The 16,470-nt window shown below is 39.5% G+C and overlaps 1 protein-coding gene across 1 annotated transcript in view; it reads left to right on the top strand.

Annotated features, from left to right (window-relative positions):
• Window positions 1-16,470, top strand: part of HSD17B4 (hydroxysteroid 17-beta dehydrogenase 4) — a 91,952-nt gene that overhangs the window by 52,080 nt on the left and 23,402 nt on the right. The window contains exons 16-20 of the mRNA XM_045069353.1: window positions 376-479; window positions 3,983-4,048; window positions 12,210-12,279; window positions 12,870-12,976; window positions 14,048-14,134. Of these exons, the coding sequence (XP_044925288.1) occupies window positions 376-479; window positions 3,983-4,048; window positions 12,210-12,279; window positions 12,870-12,976; window positions 14,048-14,134 (434 nt within the window). The remainder of the gene's footprint in view (window positions 1-375; window positions 480-3,982; window positions 4,049-12,209; window positions 12,280-12,869; window positions 12,977-14,047; window positions 14,135-16,470) is intronic.

The raw sequence follows: 16,470 nt of genomic DNA, 5'->3' as shown, positions 1-16,470 counted from the left end.
GAGTCCTTTGGCAGAATGTGCAAATGTTTGAGAGTGTGGATACCTGCATTTCATAGTGGGAATTTTGGAAGTGTTCTAGGTGGAGAGTGTTGATAAACGATAGGCAGTTGGGGGGGGGGTTTAAGAAGGGGTGAGAGAAATGGCTGTTTTATAATGAAGAGAGGATTTGTGAAGATGTCTTTACTCTGCCTTCCAGAGACTGGTAGTGAATGAATTAAAATCATGCTTTGTAAGCCAAACTTGGGCATCGTAAATTACATGCCTTTAAGTAACTGGATTTTGTTTTTGGAAATTTTAAAGGGATTGCTGATCATATATTGTTTAAGTAGTCATGTCTTTTGAGAATAACTTTTTTTTTTTTAATTTGCTTTTCAGTCTATTCTTACTTTGAGGAGGAGCTTGTGTGTTATAATCAGTTCTCTATTTTTGTTGTTGGCTCTGGAGGCATTGGTGGAAAACGGACATCAGACAAAGCTAAGGTAGGCTCTGACCTTAAAAGCAAAATAAATGAGGGGCGCCTGGGTGGCTCAGTGGGTTAAAGCCTCTGCCTTCGGCTCAGGTCATGATCCCATGGTCCTGGGATCGAGCCCCGTATCGGGCTCTCTGCTCGGCGGGGAGCCTGCTTTCCCCTCTCTCTCTGCCTGTCTCTCTGCCTACTTGTGATCTCTGTCTGTCAAATAAATAAATAAAATCTTTAAAAAAAAAAAAAAGCAAAATAAATGAATACACATATTATTATATGTACAAACCACATATTTTCATAGGTATAATTTCGTAGAGTATATCCTCAGTAATTCACACTTCTTTGGATCAGAGTGTGTTCCTTGGATTGGAAATGCTGTTTACGTGTGTGTATTTTGAATGATAATATGTGTTATATATAGAAAAGTCTGGCTGATGTAAGTATAATATACCTGAGGTAATTATGGGAATATTTTTACTTTCTTATAAAAATTTTGTAGCACCCAGAAGTCTTTAGAAAACCCAATGCATGTACGTGATCTTTGTATAAAATAAAATCTTTATTCATTTAATGACTTATGAACTTCTTTTGTGTAAGATAGTTCTAGTACTCTTTAGTTCTCAGATTCTATCTAAAAACATTTTTTTCTAAAAATGTTTTATAACTTGGATTTGACATTCATTTAACCTGGGCAACTCTCATGTGTTTGAGGTAATAAGATTATCCTATAATAAATATTCTGGAGTAAATGAAGTGTACTTAAAGCAATATGGAGAAACTGCTTTTGGAACAATGGTGTGAGGAGTTCCCTGGACCCTCTCCCCAGTGAAACCATTGTGACTGATAAAAATGAAAACAAACAAACATTTGAAATGTTGGGGAATTGTCCACAGGATATATAGCAAATGAAGAAATGTTTATTCAAGGAACTCTTTATCTTGATAAGAACAGTGAGAATCTATGGTGTTTGAGCCACAGCTCTGGCTTTTCTCCCTCGTCCCCTGGCTCCCCGCATGATGCAGGCTCCCCTCCAGGTGTGTGTAGCCAAAACACATGATCCCTCTGGTCCAGTTCCCAGAATAGGGCGATGCCTTCTTCCCAGGAGGAGGTTACTGGTTTTTCTTCCCCTCTCGCCACCCCTAGCTTATGTTGCTGAAGCTTCCTTTCAGGTCGAAGTAGTTCAGAGTTAGGTCATTCTCATCCTCTCCCCGGCTCCCATCTATAGGGTGGAAACTCTGCTCTACCTGTGGTAGGCTGAAAAGACTCAGGCCCACTCCCTCCTGCCCCAGCTTGCTCATAGGGTGAGGGTTTGATACTGGGAAAGGAAGGCTGGGAGACCACTAGCCACTGGCCCTGCCAACACCACTTCTTGTAAAGTGAGGCTTCACTTGGCAGTAAGTAGGCCAATCTCCTTGCCCCCTCCCCTGACTGCAGTGGAGGAGCTGTTTTGCCCGGAGGTATGGCAGGCTGTCATGGTAAGAGTTCAAAGAAATACTTCCCAAGGAAACTGAGTCTGTTCCCATGGAACAGAGTATTTGGAAATTTAAAAGTAAGGGTGCCCACAGAAAACTAGTTTATGTTTGTGGTAAACATGTATCAGGTGGAGTCTGGCAGCTCCATGAGAGCAGGAAGCTAACAACTAGCCCAACGGGAAGTTTTCTAGAGAGAACCATGGAGAGACCGCTAAAGAGAGCCCTCATGGGCTCGTAACAAACCTCAAAGCTGGGGTTCCGAGGCTAGCCCTGTGAGGAGGCCTGACTTTAGAGCAGTTTATGCCCCTTGGCACTGTTGAAAATATTAGAGCAATCATCCGGCACTTAGTGGAGCTAACAGTTGGGTATGATCCTCAATGAGGCAGAGAGTCACAGAGAGCCCCACTAACACTGCTCTCCTCCAGGGTGACTGTGTTCTTGCCCTAAGCTTCACCTCTCAGGAGCACCAGCAGAGGCTGCTCATGGTGCGGGGGTGGAGACCTAGCCAGAGCAGTCTAGTCAAGGCACTACACAGATAAACAAGTTAAAAGTAACTGCAGGCCTGCCGATGAGAAAGGAGGTCAGTGTCCGGAGTTGCCCTAACAAGTCATCTAAAATGTCCAGTAATCAACAGAAAATTATAAGACATGCAAGAAATAGGAGCACAAGATCCAGAGACAGGAAAATAAACCAGAACAAAACGGTCCATAGAAACTACCTTTGAGAGGTCTTCACAGACGAGGACTTCTAAGCAGCTATTCCAAAGGTGTTCAGAGAACTAAAGGAGAGCATGTTGAAGGAAATCATGTGCGATGCAGTGACTCTACCGAGAGAGAAAATCAAAAAAGGGAAATCAGGTAGTGGAAACCAAACAAGTCCCAGAGCTGAAAGTACAATGAAGGAAAGGAAGAATTTTCTAGAGTGCTCAACAGTAGATTTGAACTCTCAGAAGAAGGATCCAGAAAGTTTGAAGATCTGTCTCTCTCTTTGTCCATCTGTCTACCTACCTACCTACCTACATTAGTCTCAAGAATAAAAGAGAAGAAAGTTGAAGAAAAGAAAAAGAATGAAGAACTTCAGGGAAATGCAGGATACCTCCAGTACAGCAACGTGCGTGTAGTGGGAGTTAGAGTGAGAGAGGAGAGAGAGGAAGAAACTGGCAAAATGATGGAAGGAATACTTTGATGAAGAACGTTAATCCAGAGGCACCTGGGTGGCTCAGTGGGTTAAAGCCTCTGCCTTCGGCTCAGGTCATAATCCCAGGGTCCTGGGATCGAGCCCCACATCGGGCTCTCTGCTCAGCAGGGAGCCTGCTTCCTCCTCTCTCTGTCTTCCTCTCTGCCTACTTGTGATCTCTGTCAAATAAATAAATCTTAAAAAAAAAAAAAAAAGTTAATCCACACATCCAAGGATCTCAGCCGACTTGAGAAACCCGAACCCTTGGCAAAGTACATTTAAAGATGAAATCAATATAGGCGTGAGTCATTTGTCTAATTCTTATAGTGATTATCACTTTTTGCCCTGGGAAAACAGTCTTCACCTCTTTCTCCCTTCTGACCTAAAGAATGGATCTGGTTGTATAATTCCTTTCATTAAACAGGCTCATTTTAGGGAAATCACTACACAGATGAGGCTAGCAGTTAGGAAATTTTTTTTTTTTTTAAGATTTTATTTATTTGACAGAGATCACAAGTAGGCAGAGAGGCAGGCAGAGAGAGGGGAAGGGAAACAGGCTCCCTGCTGAGCAGAGAGTCCGATGTGGGTCTCGATCCCAGAACCCTGGAATCATAGCCTGAGCTGAAAGCAGATGCTTTAACCCACTGAGCCACCCAGGCACCCCTAGCAGTTAGGAAATTTTAAATGTTATTTCCTGAGCAGGAAATATTTTTAAAAGCTTTTTTATCTAACTTGCCAATTTTATTACTCTGAAGGAGGGTTGTTCATCAAATATACCCATTTGAGTAAAGAGAGTAACTCTTACTTTGTTAGTATTTAAGAGTAACTCTTACTTTGTTAGTATTTAACACATGATGTGTTTTGATTTCAGGTAGCTGTAGCCGTGCCTAATAGACCTCCCGATGCCGTGCTTAGAGACACCACCTCTCTTAATCAGGTAAGATTGTATTTTCCCTGTTTGCTTTGTTGGCCAGGGCTCAAAGAGACTGCCTAGCCCAGAAGTGAAGAGTTTCATTAAGGCCTTGGCAAGCAGGATAAAAAGAACTGAAAGGCAAATTTTCATCACATTTTTCTCTTTCCAGAAAGAAAATCGAGCTGCATTGCTTGAAGACAGATCATTTTAAGCCAGTTTTAGTGGATAGGCAAAAATACAGCATTTTAGGAAGGGTGGCTGGCTTCATCTCTTTTGTTTGGCATGAATAATTTGTTTCCCAATGGAGGAGATAAAATCAGTAGACAGAGTCTGTGAGCATGTGAGGACTGATTTAAGAAACAAAAGGTAACTGTAAAGATAAGAAAGCCCACTTTATTTGTGTGAGTCCCCAAAGAGTCTTCCTGGCAGTGGCCAGAAGACAAAGCATGCAGGTACAGAACAGAATACATCACACTCTGACGGTCGTCTGTGTGGGAGCATCAGTAAGGATGGCAAATTATTCATAAGTTTATGTGGTGTTTGATGCTAATTTTGATATGCTTGATACGAGAACTTCTGCAGGATTTATGTTTGCAGGCAAATAGAAATCTAATTTCATGAGCCAGAAAGAATTAAGATTGGTATTTTTTTCTGCACTGTGGAATCAGGTGACGGAAAGAAGGACACTTTTTTTCCCTGAAATTAGTTTTTGCCTTTCAGTATTTTTCCCGTTCCCTGTTTCTTATCAGTTTCTTAGGAATGCACCCATATTTATGTTTAATTAAAGCCTCATAGTGAAATTAATTTTATTAAGACACTAAAAGGACAGAAAAGGCTTGATGGTTTCATGGTTCAGAAAACCCAGCAGTGCTTCTTTATTATTCTTGGGTTACTGAAATTATAAAAGGAATCTGCTTTAGATAAGAAAAGCGGAATAGTTTCCAAGGCTTGAATTTCTACACACGATAAGTCGAGAGTTGTTTGGTTTTTTTTTTTTATAGCCTCTTTCAGAGAAGTAGAACTATTCATTAGTGTTCAGCAGAGTTGACTTGCTGTGTGATGGACAGTCTTTAAGTTAACAAATATTTTTGTATAAATAATGGGCACCCATTCATTATTTGACAGCATTTTGTCTCTTGTGGTCATTTGAGAATACGATGAAAGCCACATTGTTTCTTCAAAAACCATTTTTCATAAAACTTTGCATAAACTTAAAGGGATTTAGGGCTGTTTTAAACCGAATTGGTGCCATTGGAGCCAGATCAAGTGCAAGAAATGGGATCTGTGGTCAAGGAGATGAAAGAACACTTGGATACTCAGGATGTAAATGTCAGAATAACTAGGGCACCTGTTGCAAGCAATGAATGATTGAACATGGGCTTTGAATTGGTGTGTAAGTGCTGTAGACATTCCGAGAAGCGATACTCATTAGGAAATGATGTTCGGAAGGTTCTGGTAGGAAAGCTGGCACTTAGCTGGGCTACCGTGGTGTAGCTCTTCTTTCTCACCAGAGAGATGTAGGGCTTGCAGTTTGCTGGGCCGGGGATAAGTAACGAGAGCTAACTATAAGAGAGGAGGAGAGTGTGAGGCTGTACCAGGGGTGAGAATGGGAGTGACCACATGAGATAGTAGTGGGAGGTGGTTGTGGTTGGGCAGGAGGGAAGGAGAAGTGGAAGTAATTATGGAAGAGATTATGTCATTATAGCTTCAAATCTGTGCTGGGTGTGTACATTAAATCAGTAATTTTTTGGTCACTAAGGAAACTGGCAACCGTATCTTTAGCTCTTCCCATATCACTTCTGGAACAGTCTATTGTGTCTTTAGGATCATTTCTTCATCTTTAAACTGGTATGACATTACCAGGTGTCCTTTGTAGCTTTTCATAATTATTAAGTAGAAAATGCTTCCTTAGTAATCTAGAAAGACGAAGAATAAATAGATATTAGATGACAGGCTTTACAGCCAGGGAGAATGAAAACAAATACCTATTTTCCCCAGATACATATTTTATACCACTATTCTAACATTACCCACTAGCATTATTACATAAAGTTAGTCTTGGGTATATTGGTTATATGGTGCATTAAATTATTTTTTATTAAATTACCAGGTGTATTATAAGTAGCACCTTTTTTTTTTTTTTTTTTTTTAATGATCCTGTGTGTTGCCTGGGTATTCCTTCTTCCTTCACTCATGTAGCTGTTCTATGGTGGCCGGTCCAGGAGGTTGAAGGTCTTACATAAGTTTAGGTCTTCATGCTGACTTCTGCCTGGAGTGCCTCTAAACCCCACAAGGGCTCTTGCTTCATGTGATGGCTCATCTTCCAGGGCCTTTCTCTATAGTCCTCAAGGGAACCAACCTCTCTTCAGATTTCTGGCACTCTCTTCTGTGTAGCTTTCCTCTCTCCCTTGCAGTCACATTCCAGCTGCACAGTCTCCCAGAGCTCTGATCTTTTTCTCTTTAACTTGTTGAGATTGTTTTGCTCTGCTTGGCTCTCCTTCTTTGCCCTGCAGTCTGGAAAGTGTTGTCCAGCAAAGAGCTGTCTCTTCTATCAAGACACAAGACAATCTATCAAGACGTCGAAGAACAATGCATCCCTCCCCCACATAAAATTTTTCTTTTTCTTAGTTTTTTTTTTTTTTTTTAAGATTTTATTTATTTATTTGTCAGAATGAGAGAGAGAGTGAGAGCGAGCGCAGGCAGAGGGAGAAGCAGGCTCCCTGCCAAGCAAGGAGCCGATGTGGGACTCAATCCCAGGACGCTGGGATCATGACCTGAGCCGAAGGCAGCTGCTTAACCAACTGAGCCACCCAGGCGTCCCCTTTTTTCCTAGTTTTTGACAATAGAAGGGATATTTTGTCATGGCCACAAGTGGAAGTCATAAACTTTCTCTTTGGTACACACCTTTTTATATACCCTTTGTGCCTCATTTTCTTGCTTATTACTCTATGGTTTTCCAGTTTTTATCGTTGTCTTTTGTTTTCTGCCTGTTTCCTGTATTACAGTTAAAGAGCCTCTTTTATTTTATTGTTTCTCTTCTCCCTTTTCCCCATTTTTTGAGCTGCATTAATTTTACCCTTTCAGAACATTTAACAGGTATATATTCTTCTTCTGCTGTTGTCCCCATCTTTGTTTTAGTCTTAGATTTGCAAATGAGTATATCATTCCTTTTGCTAAGTGTTGCCCTGTCACCTCCATGTGGATAAAGCTCCTGCTGTGGAAGGTTCCCCAAGAAGGGCTCACATGTATTGTGTTCCTTTGGCTCCTGTGTATTTAAAACTGTTTTTCTATACCTTAGATTCTTGAAGAACAACTTGGTTGGATATGAGGTCTTAAGGATATGAAGTCTTGAGTTTCTCAGAAATGGTGTTCCATTGTTACTTTGCTCTCATATGTGGCTTTTGACAATTTTGATGCCAGGCTAATTATCTTTCTCTAACTTACTTGGTCTTTATCTTTGAAGCCCTTAGGATATTTTTCTTTTCTTTTCTTTCTTTTTTTTTTTTTTTTTTTTGAGAGAGCTAGTGAGTGTGCAGGCACTGGGGGAGGGTGGAGGGAGAGGGAATCCCAAGCAAGCTCCATGCTCAGTGCATAGTCCGATGTAGTGCTCCATCTCATGATCCCGAGATCATGACCTAAAATCAAGAATTGGATGCTCAGCTGATGGAACTACCCAGGTGCTGCTATTTTTCTTTATCTTTAAAGCCTAAATAGTTTAACTGTGCTGTGTCTCATTGTTGCCTATTCCTGGTCAATTTCCCCATGCCGCTGGTAGGTCTTTTGAATAGGTATATTTACATCTTCTTTTCTTTTCAGCAAGTTTTCTAGGATCATAATTTTAAATAGTAGTTCTCATTCATTATTTTGTTTTTCTTCTTTAATTACTTTAATTTTATGTGTGTTGGATCTTATTCTGTCTTCTTTTAGCCACTTGTCTCTGCCTTTCTTACTTCTCTCTTGGTCTCATTTCTATTCTCTTGGTTCTTTCCCTCCCTTTCTTTTATGCCCCTTATTAAATTTTGAATATGTTTTCCTTGAAGCATCTTATAATTTTTTAAAATATTGTATTTACTTGAGGCGGGGCGGGGGCAGAGTCAGAGGGGGAGAGAGAGAATCTCAAGCAGACTCCCCACTGAGGGTGGAGGCCCATGCGGGCTCCCTGACGTCATGACCTGAGCCAAAATCAAAAAGTCAGATTTTTAACTGACCAAGCCACCCAGGAGCCTGTACACATCTTATAATTTAGTCTTCATTACTGATGGAATTCCCCCCTTCCCTTTCTTTCCTGAGTTTAATTCTGTCTTATTTCATTCCTTCATGTTTTTTGTCCATTTGATATTCTTGGCTTTTGAGTTTTAGATTCATGGTGTTTGTTTCATATCCCCAAATGCTTGAATGTTGTGTTAGAGTTTTATTCTGTTTAGTAGTTGTTTTGTTTGGGGAGATTTCATTTATTGTAATGTTTTGGTTCTTACTTCCTCTTTTAGTCATATAGTAGCTTCCTACAGATGGACGCTGCTTCCCTCTTTGCAATTTATGGTAACATTGATAGTTTATGAGATGATCTCGTTAAGGAATTCAGGATCTCCTGCTTCTGTCAATGTGGCAGAGTGTGTTTTCTTTGAGAGATGGCTTTTTGGAATGGGACAGTGTCAGGAGCTGTTTTACTAATAAAATTTTTCTAGTTCTCTTTATCTTAAATTTCCTGTCTTGCTGCTTTTCCCCTACATTATCCAGTCTTGAAAGGGGACTTCTTTGTTTTATCCTCTTCTCCCCCAGAAATGTTGCCTTTCTGGACTGCCATTTGGAGGCCGATGCACTTCTAATTCTTTTCTTTGTAGTCAGTGCTCTCATCTTTCAGGATTCTCCTCAGTACCTTTTTTTTTCCTCAAGGGGGACTTTCTAGAAATGATTTTTCTTTCTTTTCTTCTCCTCTCTTCCATACTGCTTCTGTGCTCCCCTGGTTTCCCCCACTGCTCTCTCTAGTAGCCTTGAGAGGATGCTCAGAGGGTAGCTCTGCTGGAAATTGGTGCTTATTTTTCTGTTTACAACAATTTGAAGTTCACAGTGTTCTCTGTCTTCGGTTACACTGTCCGTAGTCTTGGGATCTGTGCAGTTTTATTTGTTCTTCGCGGTGATCTGTATGCTCTTTTGGAGTGTGTGTGGATTTGACAAGTACACATTTCTGAGCCTTTTGATTTAGCATTTAGTTTAGCTTCATGATACAATTTTTAAAAATAAAATTAAGAATGAATTTACTGGTATGTTGAGGATCCTCCCACTCACATATAATATTACAAGTAAGGCTGTTTATAGCTGTTTCTCTTAGTTGCGTGTGTATGTGTGTGTTTGTGAGTTTTAGTGATTTTTGTATCTAGACAGAGATGAAACATAAAACAAGATTTCAGCTTTCCTTCTGAAAGTTGAAATATGAGTGTCCAAAAATTCAGAATGTAAGCCTTGACAATGTTCCTTATTATTTGGAAAATGGTTATTTGGCATTTATGATTGAATTTAGTAAAACATCCAGTCCCTTGACTTTAGTCATGGTCTCATGATGGCTCTGTTCTATCTTTGCTTTCTCTGCCATCTATAGAAAGCAGTACTATCATTGAAATAATATGAAAATTTTCATATTCCTTTAATAGGATTTCTTTAGGAGAATTAGTTGTTATTCGTTTATAGGAAGGATATCTGTGGGTTAAGAATACTGGTACTAATCTTAAAACTTGGTTGTCATATCCTTGTACACAAACACTGCCATAGGTGACTGATGTCAGCCTCCTGTGACCATCTCAGGTAACCTCAAGGAGAAATAAAGGAGAAATAAAAAGGAGGAACTAGAAAACCAGTTAAACTGAGACATGCAAGCAGTATTTTTACCCATTCAGATATATAGAAACATCATGTATTAAGATGACCACAGTCATCTTTCTCGTATCTGCTTAGAAATCAGAAAACCTTAATTTTTACATTTGTAACAAATTATACCTTGTGACATGCAAGTGTTCAGAGAAATGCTGGCAAGCACGTGTTCCTTTTCCTTTTGTATATATGATCCCCTGTAGTTGACAAGCTTTGGGACAGTTCTTCAGAGCAATCTGAAAGACTGCTTCTTTCAGAAAGGGTGGAGTCCTCGGTAAGACAACGAATAAAGCATTTATTCACCTACTTTGAGCCTGGCTTTCTTTCAGCCCACATACTGTTGTTAATGCCTTTTAAAATAATAATAATAGCTCACATTTGTTGAGGTATAAATATTTATCAATGATAATGCTTTGTAAGAGGTGTATTGCCTCTCAATTTTTTAAATGAGGAAATTGAGGCTCAGGGTGTTTAAGGAAATGTGCCCATTAATGACAGAGCCGGATCTGAACCCAGGTCTGTGCGGTGTCAAAGCCCGTGGTCCATCATGTTGGACAGCTTGCTCTTCAGGCTCTGAAATGAATCTTTGTTTTCATTTCTATGCAACACAGTCCTGCGTATTTGCGTAATGTTTTGTTGTTTGCCAAATGCTTTTTAAAAATGATCACTTAATCCGTTAACATATTACACAGAATCTTGCAACTATACTATATGATATCTTACACTACGATAATTGTTGATTTGTATTTAGTTAGTTTTAGAAGGTCATATAAAGGGAACAATGTTGAGCCATTGAGAAAATGAATCATTTATAGAACTATGACATGGAGTGATGGAGAAGCGAAAGAACTTATTAAAACTGTACAAAGCATATTTAAAAAGAAATGGCATTTTCCTGTACATTATGGAAAATGTTTTCTAGAAATGAAATGTATTAAAAAAGAATAATCAATAATTAAAAATAATAAGAATCTGGTAATTAAGAAAGTCATATATGCTGGCATGATGAGTCTTTGTGCAGCATTTCAGTAGACTTGAAAAGTCTGAGGTAGCAACCGATGGGAAAGGGCAGGCATACTGAGACAGATCCCATAGAGATACTTGGAATACTTACTGTTGGCTGTTTGTCGAGTCTCTCCCCATCAGTACTGAAAAGTACTCTCTGGCTTGAACAATAAACAAGTTAAATGCTGGGAGCTATGGCACCTTTTTCCCTATTGTTTTCTGTATCTTTCTGCTCATCCTACCTCATCAAAGTGAAGAAGTGACAGGAAAATCTGGAGTAAGCAGAAATTTCATCTCCCTGGCAACCTTTTCATCTGTTTTCTTTTCTTTTTTTTTTTTTTTTTGAACAAAATTAAAAAGACTTTATTGCAAAGTATAAAATGTTAGAGTACATTCAAAATGTTTAGTGTAGTTGCATAGCAATACTGCACAAATACTGATTTTATTTCGTGATCTACAGAATGTTCCTAAGCGCTTGTCTTCAAAGTCTTTTATTCCTAGTATGCAATTTTTTGTGCTTGTTGATTCATCTCCTGAATTGGTATCATGCTTTTTTATTTTTTTTTTTATTTTATTTTTTTTTCTTAAAGGCTGAGCTCGTGCTTGGGATTTGGGGTACCAGGATGGTGAAAGTCGGCGGTCATCTTTTTTTTTTTTTTTAAAGATTTTATCTATTTATTTGACAGAAAGAGTTCGCAGGTAGGCAGAGAAGCAGGCAGAGAGAGAGAGATTGATATTGAGATTGAGCGAGGAGGAAGCAGGCTCCCCGCCTAGCAGAGAGCCTGATGCGGGGCTCGATCCCAGGACTCTGGGATCACAACCTGAGCCTAAGGCAGAGGCTTTAACCCACTGAGCCACCCAGGCGTCCCTCAGGTGGTCGTCTTTGGTATTTATGTGTCTAGTATTGGTTTACAGGCTTCAGTTCAAAGTACCCCATTAAGAAAGTTGGCCTAAATTTTGCTTGGTTAGAAGAGGCTGTAAATATGTACCTTATCTTCCTAGTGTTTTAATGAGAGTAGATTGACAGAGTCGTTTCCGTGACTTGCTCCTGACCCGGATGTAGTTCATTGCTCCCCTTCCCATTATCTGGCAGGTTCCCTCCTCCCCAGCTGGTTTCAGTGGCAGGTGTTTCAAAATGTATTTGATTTATAGCTCCTCTTTCTGTGTTAGAAATGTTATTTTTTTAAAATCAGAGCTTCAGTTAGAATACGTTTCTAATATAATAACCGACCATATATCCTGTTTTTCTTTTAATATGTTCTTAGAAACTAGTTATTGAGAATAGCTTGTTACTTTTATAATTTCTTCTCCACAGGCTGCTTTGTACCGCCTCAGCGGCGACTGGAATCCCTTACACATTGATCCTAACTTCGCTGGTTTCGCAGGTGAGTTGCTCATGGTACATACCCATGAGAACCCACTAGCTCCATCATCTGAGATACATTGCTACTTAGGAGAGCTAGTTTGAGTAATATCTTAAAAATAGGCCTCTCCTAACACATTTATGCCCAACATCAGGAAGGGCAGGATGTAGTGTTCAGAGGAGGGTATGCTTGGAGTTCATAATTCGGATGGTGGAGGATGGAAGTGAGCTCAGGGTTTCAGTGGGATCATGTGGGTACGTGTCTGAGTTACCCAGACAGGCAAGGACGTTGGAGGAGAGAGCAAGGGACTGAGAGGTGAGGAAGGATCGTCTGGTACTGAAACCAGTGTGCAGGAGTTCAAGGTTACAGCCCCAGCTAACCAGAACAGTTCTTTTTGTTCCCACCTCTCCAACATGCGGTCTTTTCTTGTTTCTTCTCAGTTTGTTTATTTCATAGTTTCACCCCGGAAGTATTTTTTTACAAACTCTTTTCCACCTTGCTTAAAATAGATAGTATAATTCATGTGAGTGCTGTTTGAAATCCTGAATTAACTATCCTTGGCTTTTAAACAGGAAATGTGCCTCTGTCTAACCGAATTCTCTTTTATTTAGGTTTTGACAAGCCCATATTACATGGATTATGTACATTTGGATTTTCTGCCAGGCATGTTTTAAAGCAGTTCGCAGATAATGATGTGTCGAGATTCAAGGCAATTAAGGTATATCTGTATTATTGTGTAATTTTTTAATTATTATTGTGTAATTTGAACTTGAGTTCATTCTTTATTTTTAGAAAAGAAAAGGAGTTTTAGTGACTTTACTTAATATAGGTAGTGTACTGAAACTATATACGTTTCTTTTATTTCACTGACTTGGCCGTCAGCACGTGTTCCTATTGTAACTGCAAATATCTCTCACGCTTGCACTGTGAGGGATACCGTATGCAATTGTAATCTCAGCAGCATACACATGTCAGCCTATATGCATTAATAGAAACTTGAGATTTATCTTATAAAGTTTTTTTTCACTGTTGTGTAATTTGCCCTAACTTAATGAAGAATGTTAAGTGACTGTGTTAGAACTCTCATAAACGTACACCTATGTCAGCTTGATGGCTGCTTACTGATTTGCACATTTTCATCCTTTATAAATTACCAAAACCCCCCTAGCTCTGCACACAGTACCTTTGCAGAGGTGTACACCAAAAGGCAGACACTGAAAACAAAGTTTAAGACAGGGAGCTCCAGAAGCTTTTATCGATTTGTGCTCCATGCAGCAGTGAAAATGCATTTTCTGATATGCTACCTGTAAGAACACTGGTTATTTTCATGATTTTCATTTTGTTTTAACTACCTGTATGATTATGCAGTCCAATGTTCACAGAACAAATACAGTGGTATAGAAAGTGAGGAGATAGAAGTGTTCATTTGTCCTGCACGCCCCCCAGATCTCACTCCCCAGGCTCACGGGGTACCACTGTGGACCCCATCTTTACCTTGTTCTGGGGGTACCTGTATCACTCTCCTCATGATGATGCTTCTGTTTCTTCGTTAAGATTAAAGACTATTTATGGACTCTTTATTTTGGAAAATAAACTAGCTTAATACAAACTGTATTCATTGTCTAATTTTAATTATACTTCTATTTGTGTTCCTTTATGAACTGAAATGTATTTAAACCTCTCTTTTCTTCCTTCTATGTTCTCTAACGTCCATCTGAATTTCTTTCCCCACAAACAGGAAGGTTTCATTCTGAAACTCGTGTAACCCCCGAACTCATTTCTTTTTAAGGTTCGTTTTGCAAAACCAGTGTATCCAGGACAGACTCTACAAACTGAGATGTGGAAGGAAGGAAACAGAATCCATTTCCAAACCAAGGTATGAGTCATGCCGTTAGAGGTTTCTTGTTTTGTTACTAGTTTCCCCACCCCCCGGAACCTTGGTCTGTGCTCTAGCATTCTTTCCACGAGTGCTGTGGGTATGATGAAAAACCTAGAAGGTTTTTTTTTAATCAGTGGTAACTTTTAATTGAAAATAAGATGCCTATGTACCTTCTTTTCTATTTTGTTTTACTTTCTTACAACGATGGTGCCTGAAGGTAGGAGTGGCACAGCTATTTGGAAAACCCAACCAATGCTGTCTTTTTGGCTCAGCCAGTCAATCAAACTGTTGTCAAAATATAATCTTCAGAATATTAAAGGCATGACTCTCACACGGATGTAGAATGAAAATACGACAGAACTCTGTTTAATTGCTTAATGAGGGAACTGGCAAGATGATAAAGCTGGTTTACAAGAGAATTAGAGCAGCAGTGTTTGCCTGGTCCAACAGGAGCTGCTCTCAAATAATCTTGCTGAGTTAGAGGCATGACTAATTAATGTCCTACAGAAAAAGTAAAACCATACCCTTAATGGTTAGGTTTTCTCCTGGACAGAAATCATGTGCATCTCGATCACAACAAAATTCAGAAATTAACACCTTTTGTCACAGAGGTTGGGCCTAATTAAGAGCAGGTGACAAGACAAAAAATAAGTATGCCTCCCTATAAAGAGCTAGGTGGTGTTTGGATGAGGCTATTAGCAGTGTTCCAGTAAAATACTAAAGGACAGGCAATTCCCCCTTTTTTGGTAAGCTTTTTAAAGATAATTGTTTTTAACATGGTTGACCAGACTGGAACTTTTTTGGCCCATCATTCTGTACTTGTTAAAAATCAGATGATGTGTGTTGAGCAGTATAGACACCGCCATGAATAATAATAATAGCTATTAAATACTCTGAGTAGGCTATACCGTTATTTCTGATATGCCCAAGAACTCTCCATTCACTAAAAGAAAATCTAAATACTTGCTCACGATCACACAGAAAGTGGCCAAACTGGGAGACACCCAGGTCTTCCTGGCTCAAAGCCCCACTCTCAGACCCTTGTTCTTCTTACTGTATCGCAGTTTCTTTTTGCAGAACTCAGCTCTCTGTGGCTGCCTTGCTCCTCATGATTTCCTGCGGCTTGCAGTGTCCCATTCCTGCTGAATTTGTGTATACCCTTCATTTCCCGGGGCCTCCTGTCTTCTCGGCTTCTTTTCAAGCTCTCCCTTGCCCTCAGAGGCAGCCTCTTATGGCTCACTCCCCTTTTCCTGCCCCCACAGATTCACAAGTGGCCTTTCTCTGAAATCCTCTTGTGGTTAATGTTTGTGCCACCTCTTCTGGAGCCTTCCTATTTTCTAATTATTTTGAGTAAGCTTTATTTTTTGAGTAAGGTAATGAAATCTATAAGTGGTAAGGTCCATGACCACATTACAGGTTTTTATTTTCCTCAGTTGCAGGAATGAACAGCATAGAAATAATCTCCATGGATACAGACTAAAGGGCTGAGAATTCAATATCTAAATAGAATTCCTTCTTGCCATTTTGATAAATTCGAAGCATATCTTTCTATTTTTTCTCTGTATTCACCTTTCCCTCCCAGTGATCAGAGGTGTTCTTTCCTGTTTTATGTAGGAATCCTTCTTTCCTTCCTTCCTCCCTTCCTTCATGTTGTATTTTAAGAAACATTTTTAAACTAATGTTCCACAATGACATGCTTGGCTTGGTTACAGGAAAGGAATTTACTAAAGTGTATTTTGTTCATACATTGGCTCTTTCCATGCTTTGCACTGTATATAATTAGAGATAAAATGAACAAATTGTTTGAAAGATCTTTCTTCTGAAGTACGATGGCAAGTGGTCAAGGGAGAATGATCTCAGTTGTTAAAAATCCGTTTTTATAAATGCTTCCTTAATTTTTAGACCCAGTCTTGCCCATTGGTAGCAACACCGTAATTTTATGAAAGAGTAGCCGTTGGAATAATTTTAGATGAAGGATGAGGGATTCGAATTTGAGTTCCTTTCATGAGTGTTTTGATGAAAGTCTATTTAAGCATTTAGTTTATGCCGTGTGCCCTTTCTACTTGAAAGAAGAGCTAGAGTTATTGCTTAAAAAGGATTACTGTGGTCCGTTCCGGCGGACTTTATTCTCTCTGAATAGAACAAATGCACTTCGAGCATCACTGTGTCATGTGGGTACTCTGCCATGCATTGTACTACTTACTAGAATTCAACACTCCTCGCCCTAGCTCCCCATGAGACACACTTAGGTTTAAAAAGTAATTTCCCCAAATACCAATGCCAAGGATTTGCCCCAGGCCATTTAAATTAGAATTTGGGAGATGGGACCTGGT

This window comes from Mustela putorius, unplaced genomic scaffold (assembly GCF_011764305.1).
Source record: "Mustela putorius furo isolate JIRA1106 unplaced genomic scaffold, ASM1176430v1.1 tig00003923_pilon_pilon_pilon, whole genome shotgun sequence".
Taxonomy (NCBI): domain Eukaryota; kingdom Metazoa; phylum Chordata; class Mammalia; order Carnivora; family Mustelidae; genus Mustela; species Mustela putorius.
The sequence above is the reverse complement of the archived record's forward strand: the minus strand, read 5'-3'. Positions and strand labels throughout refer to the sequence as shown.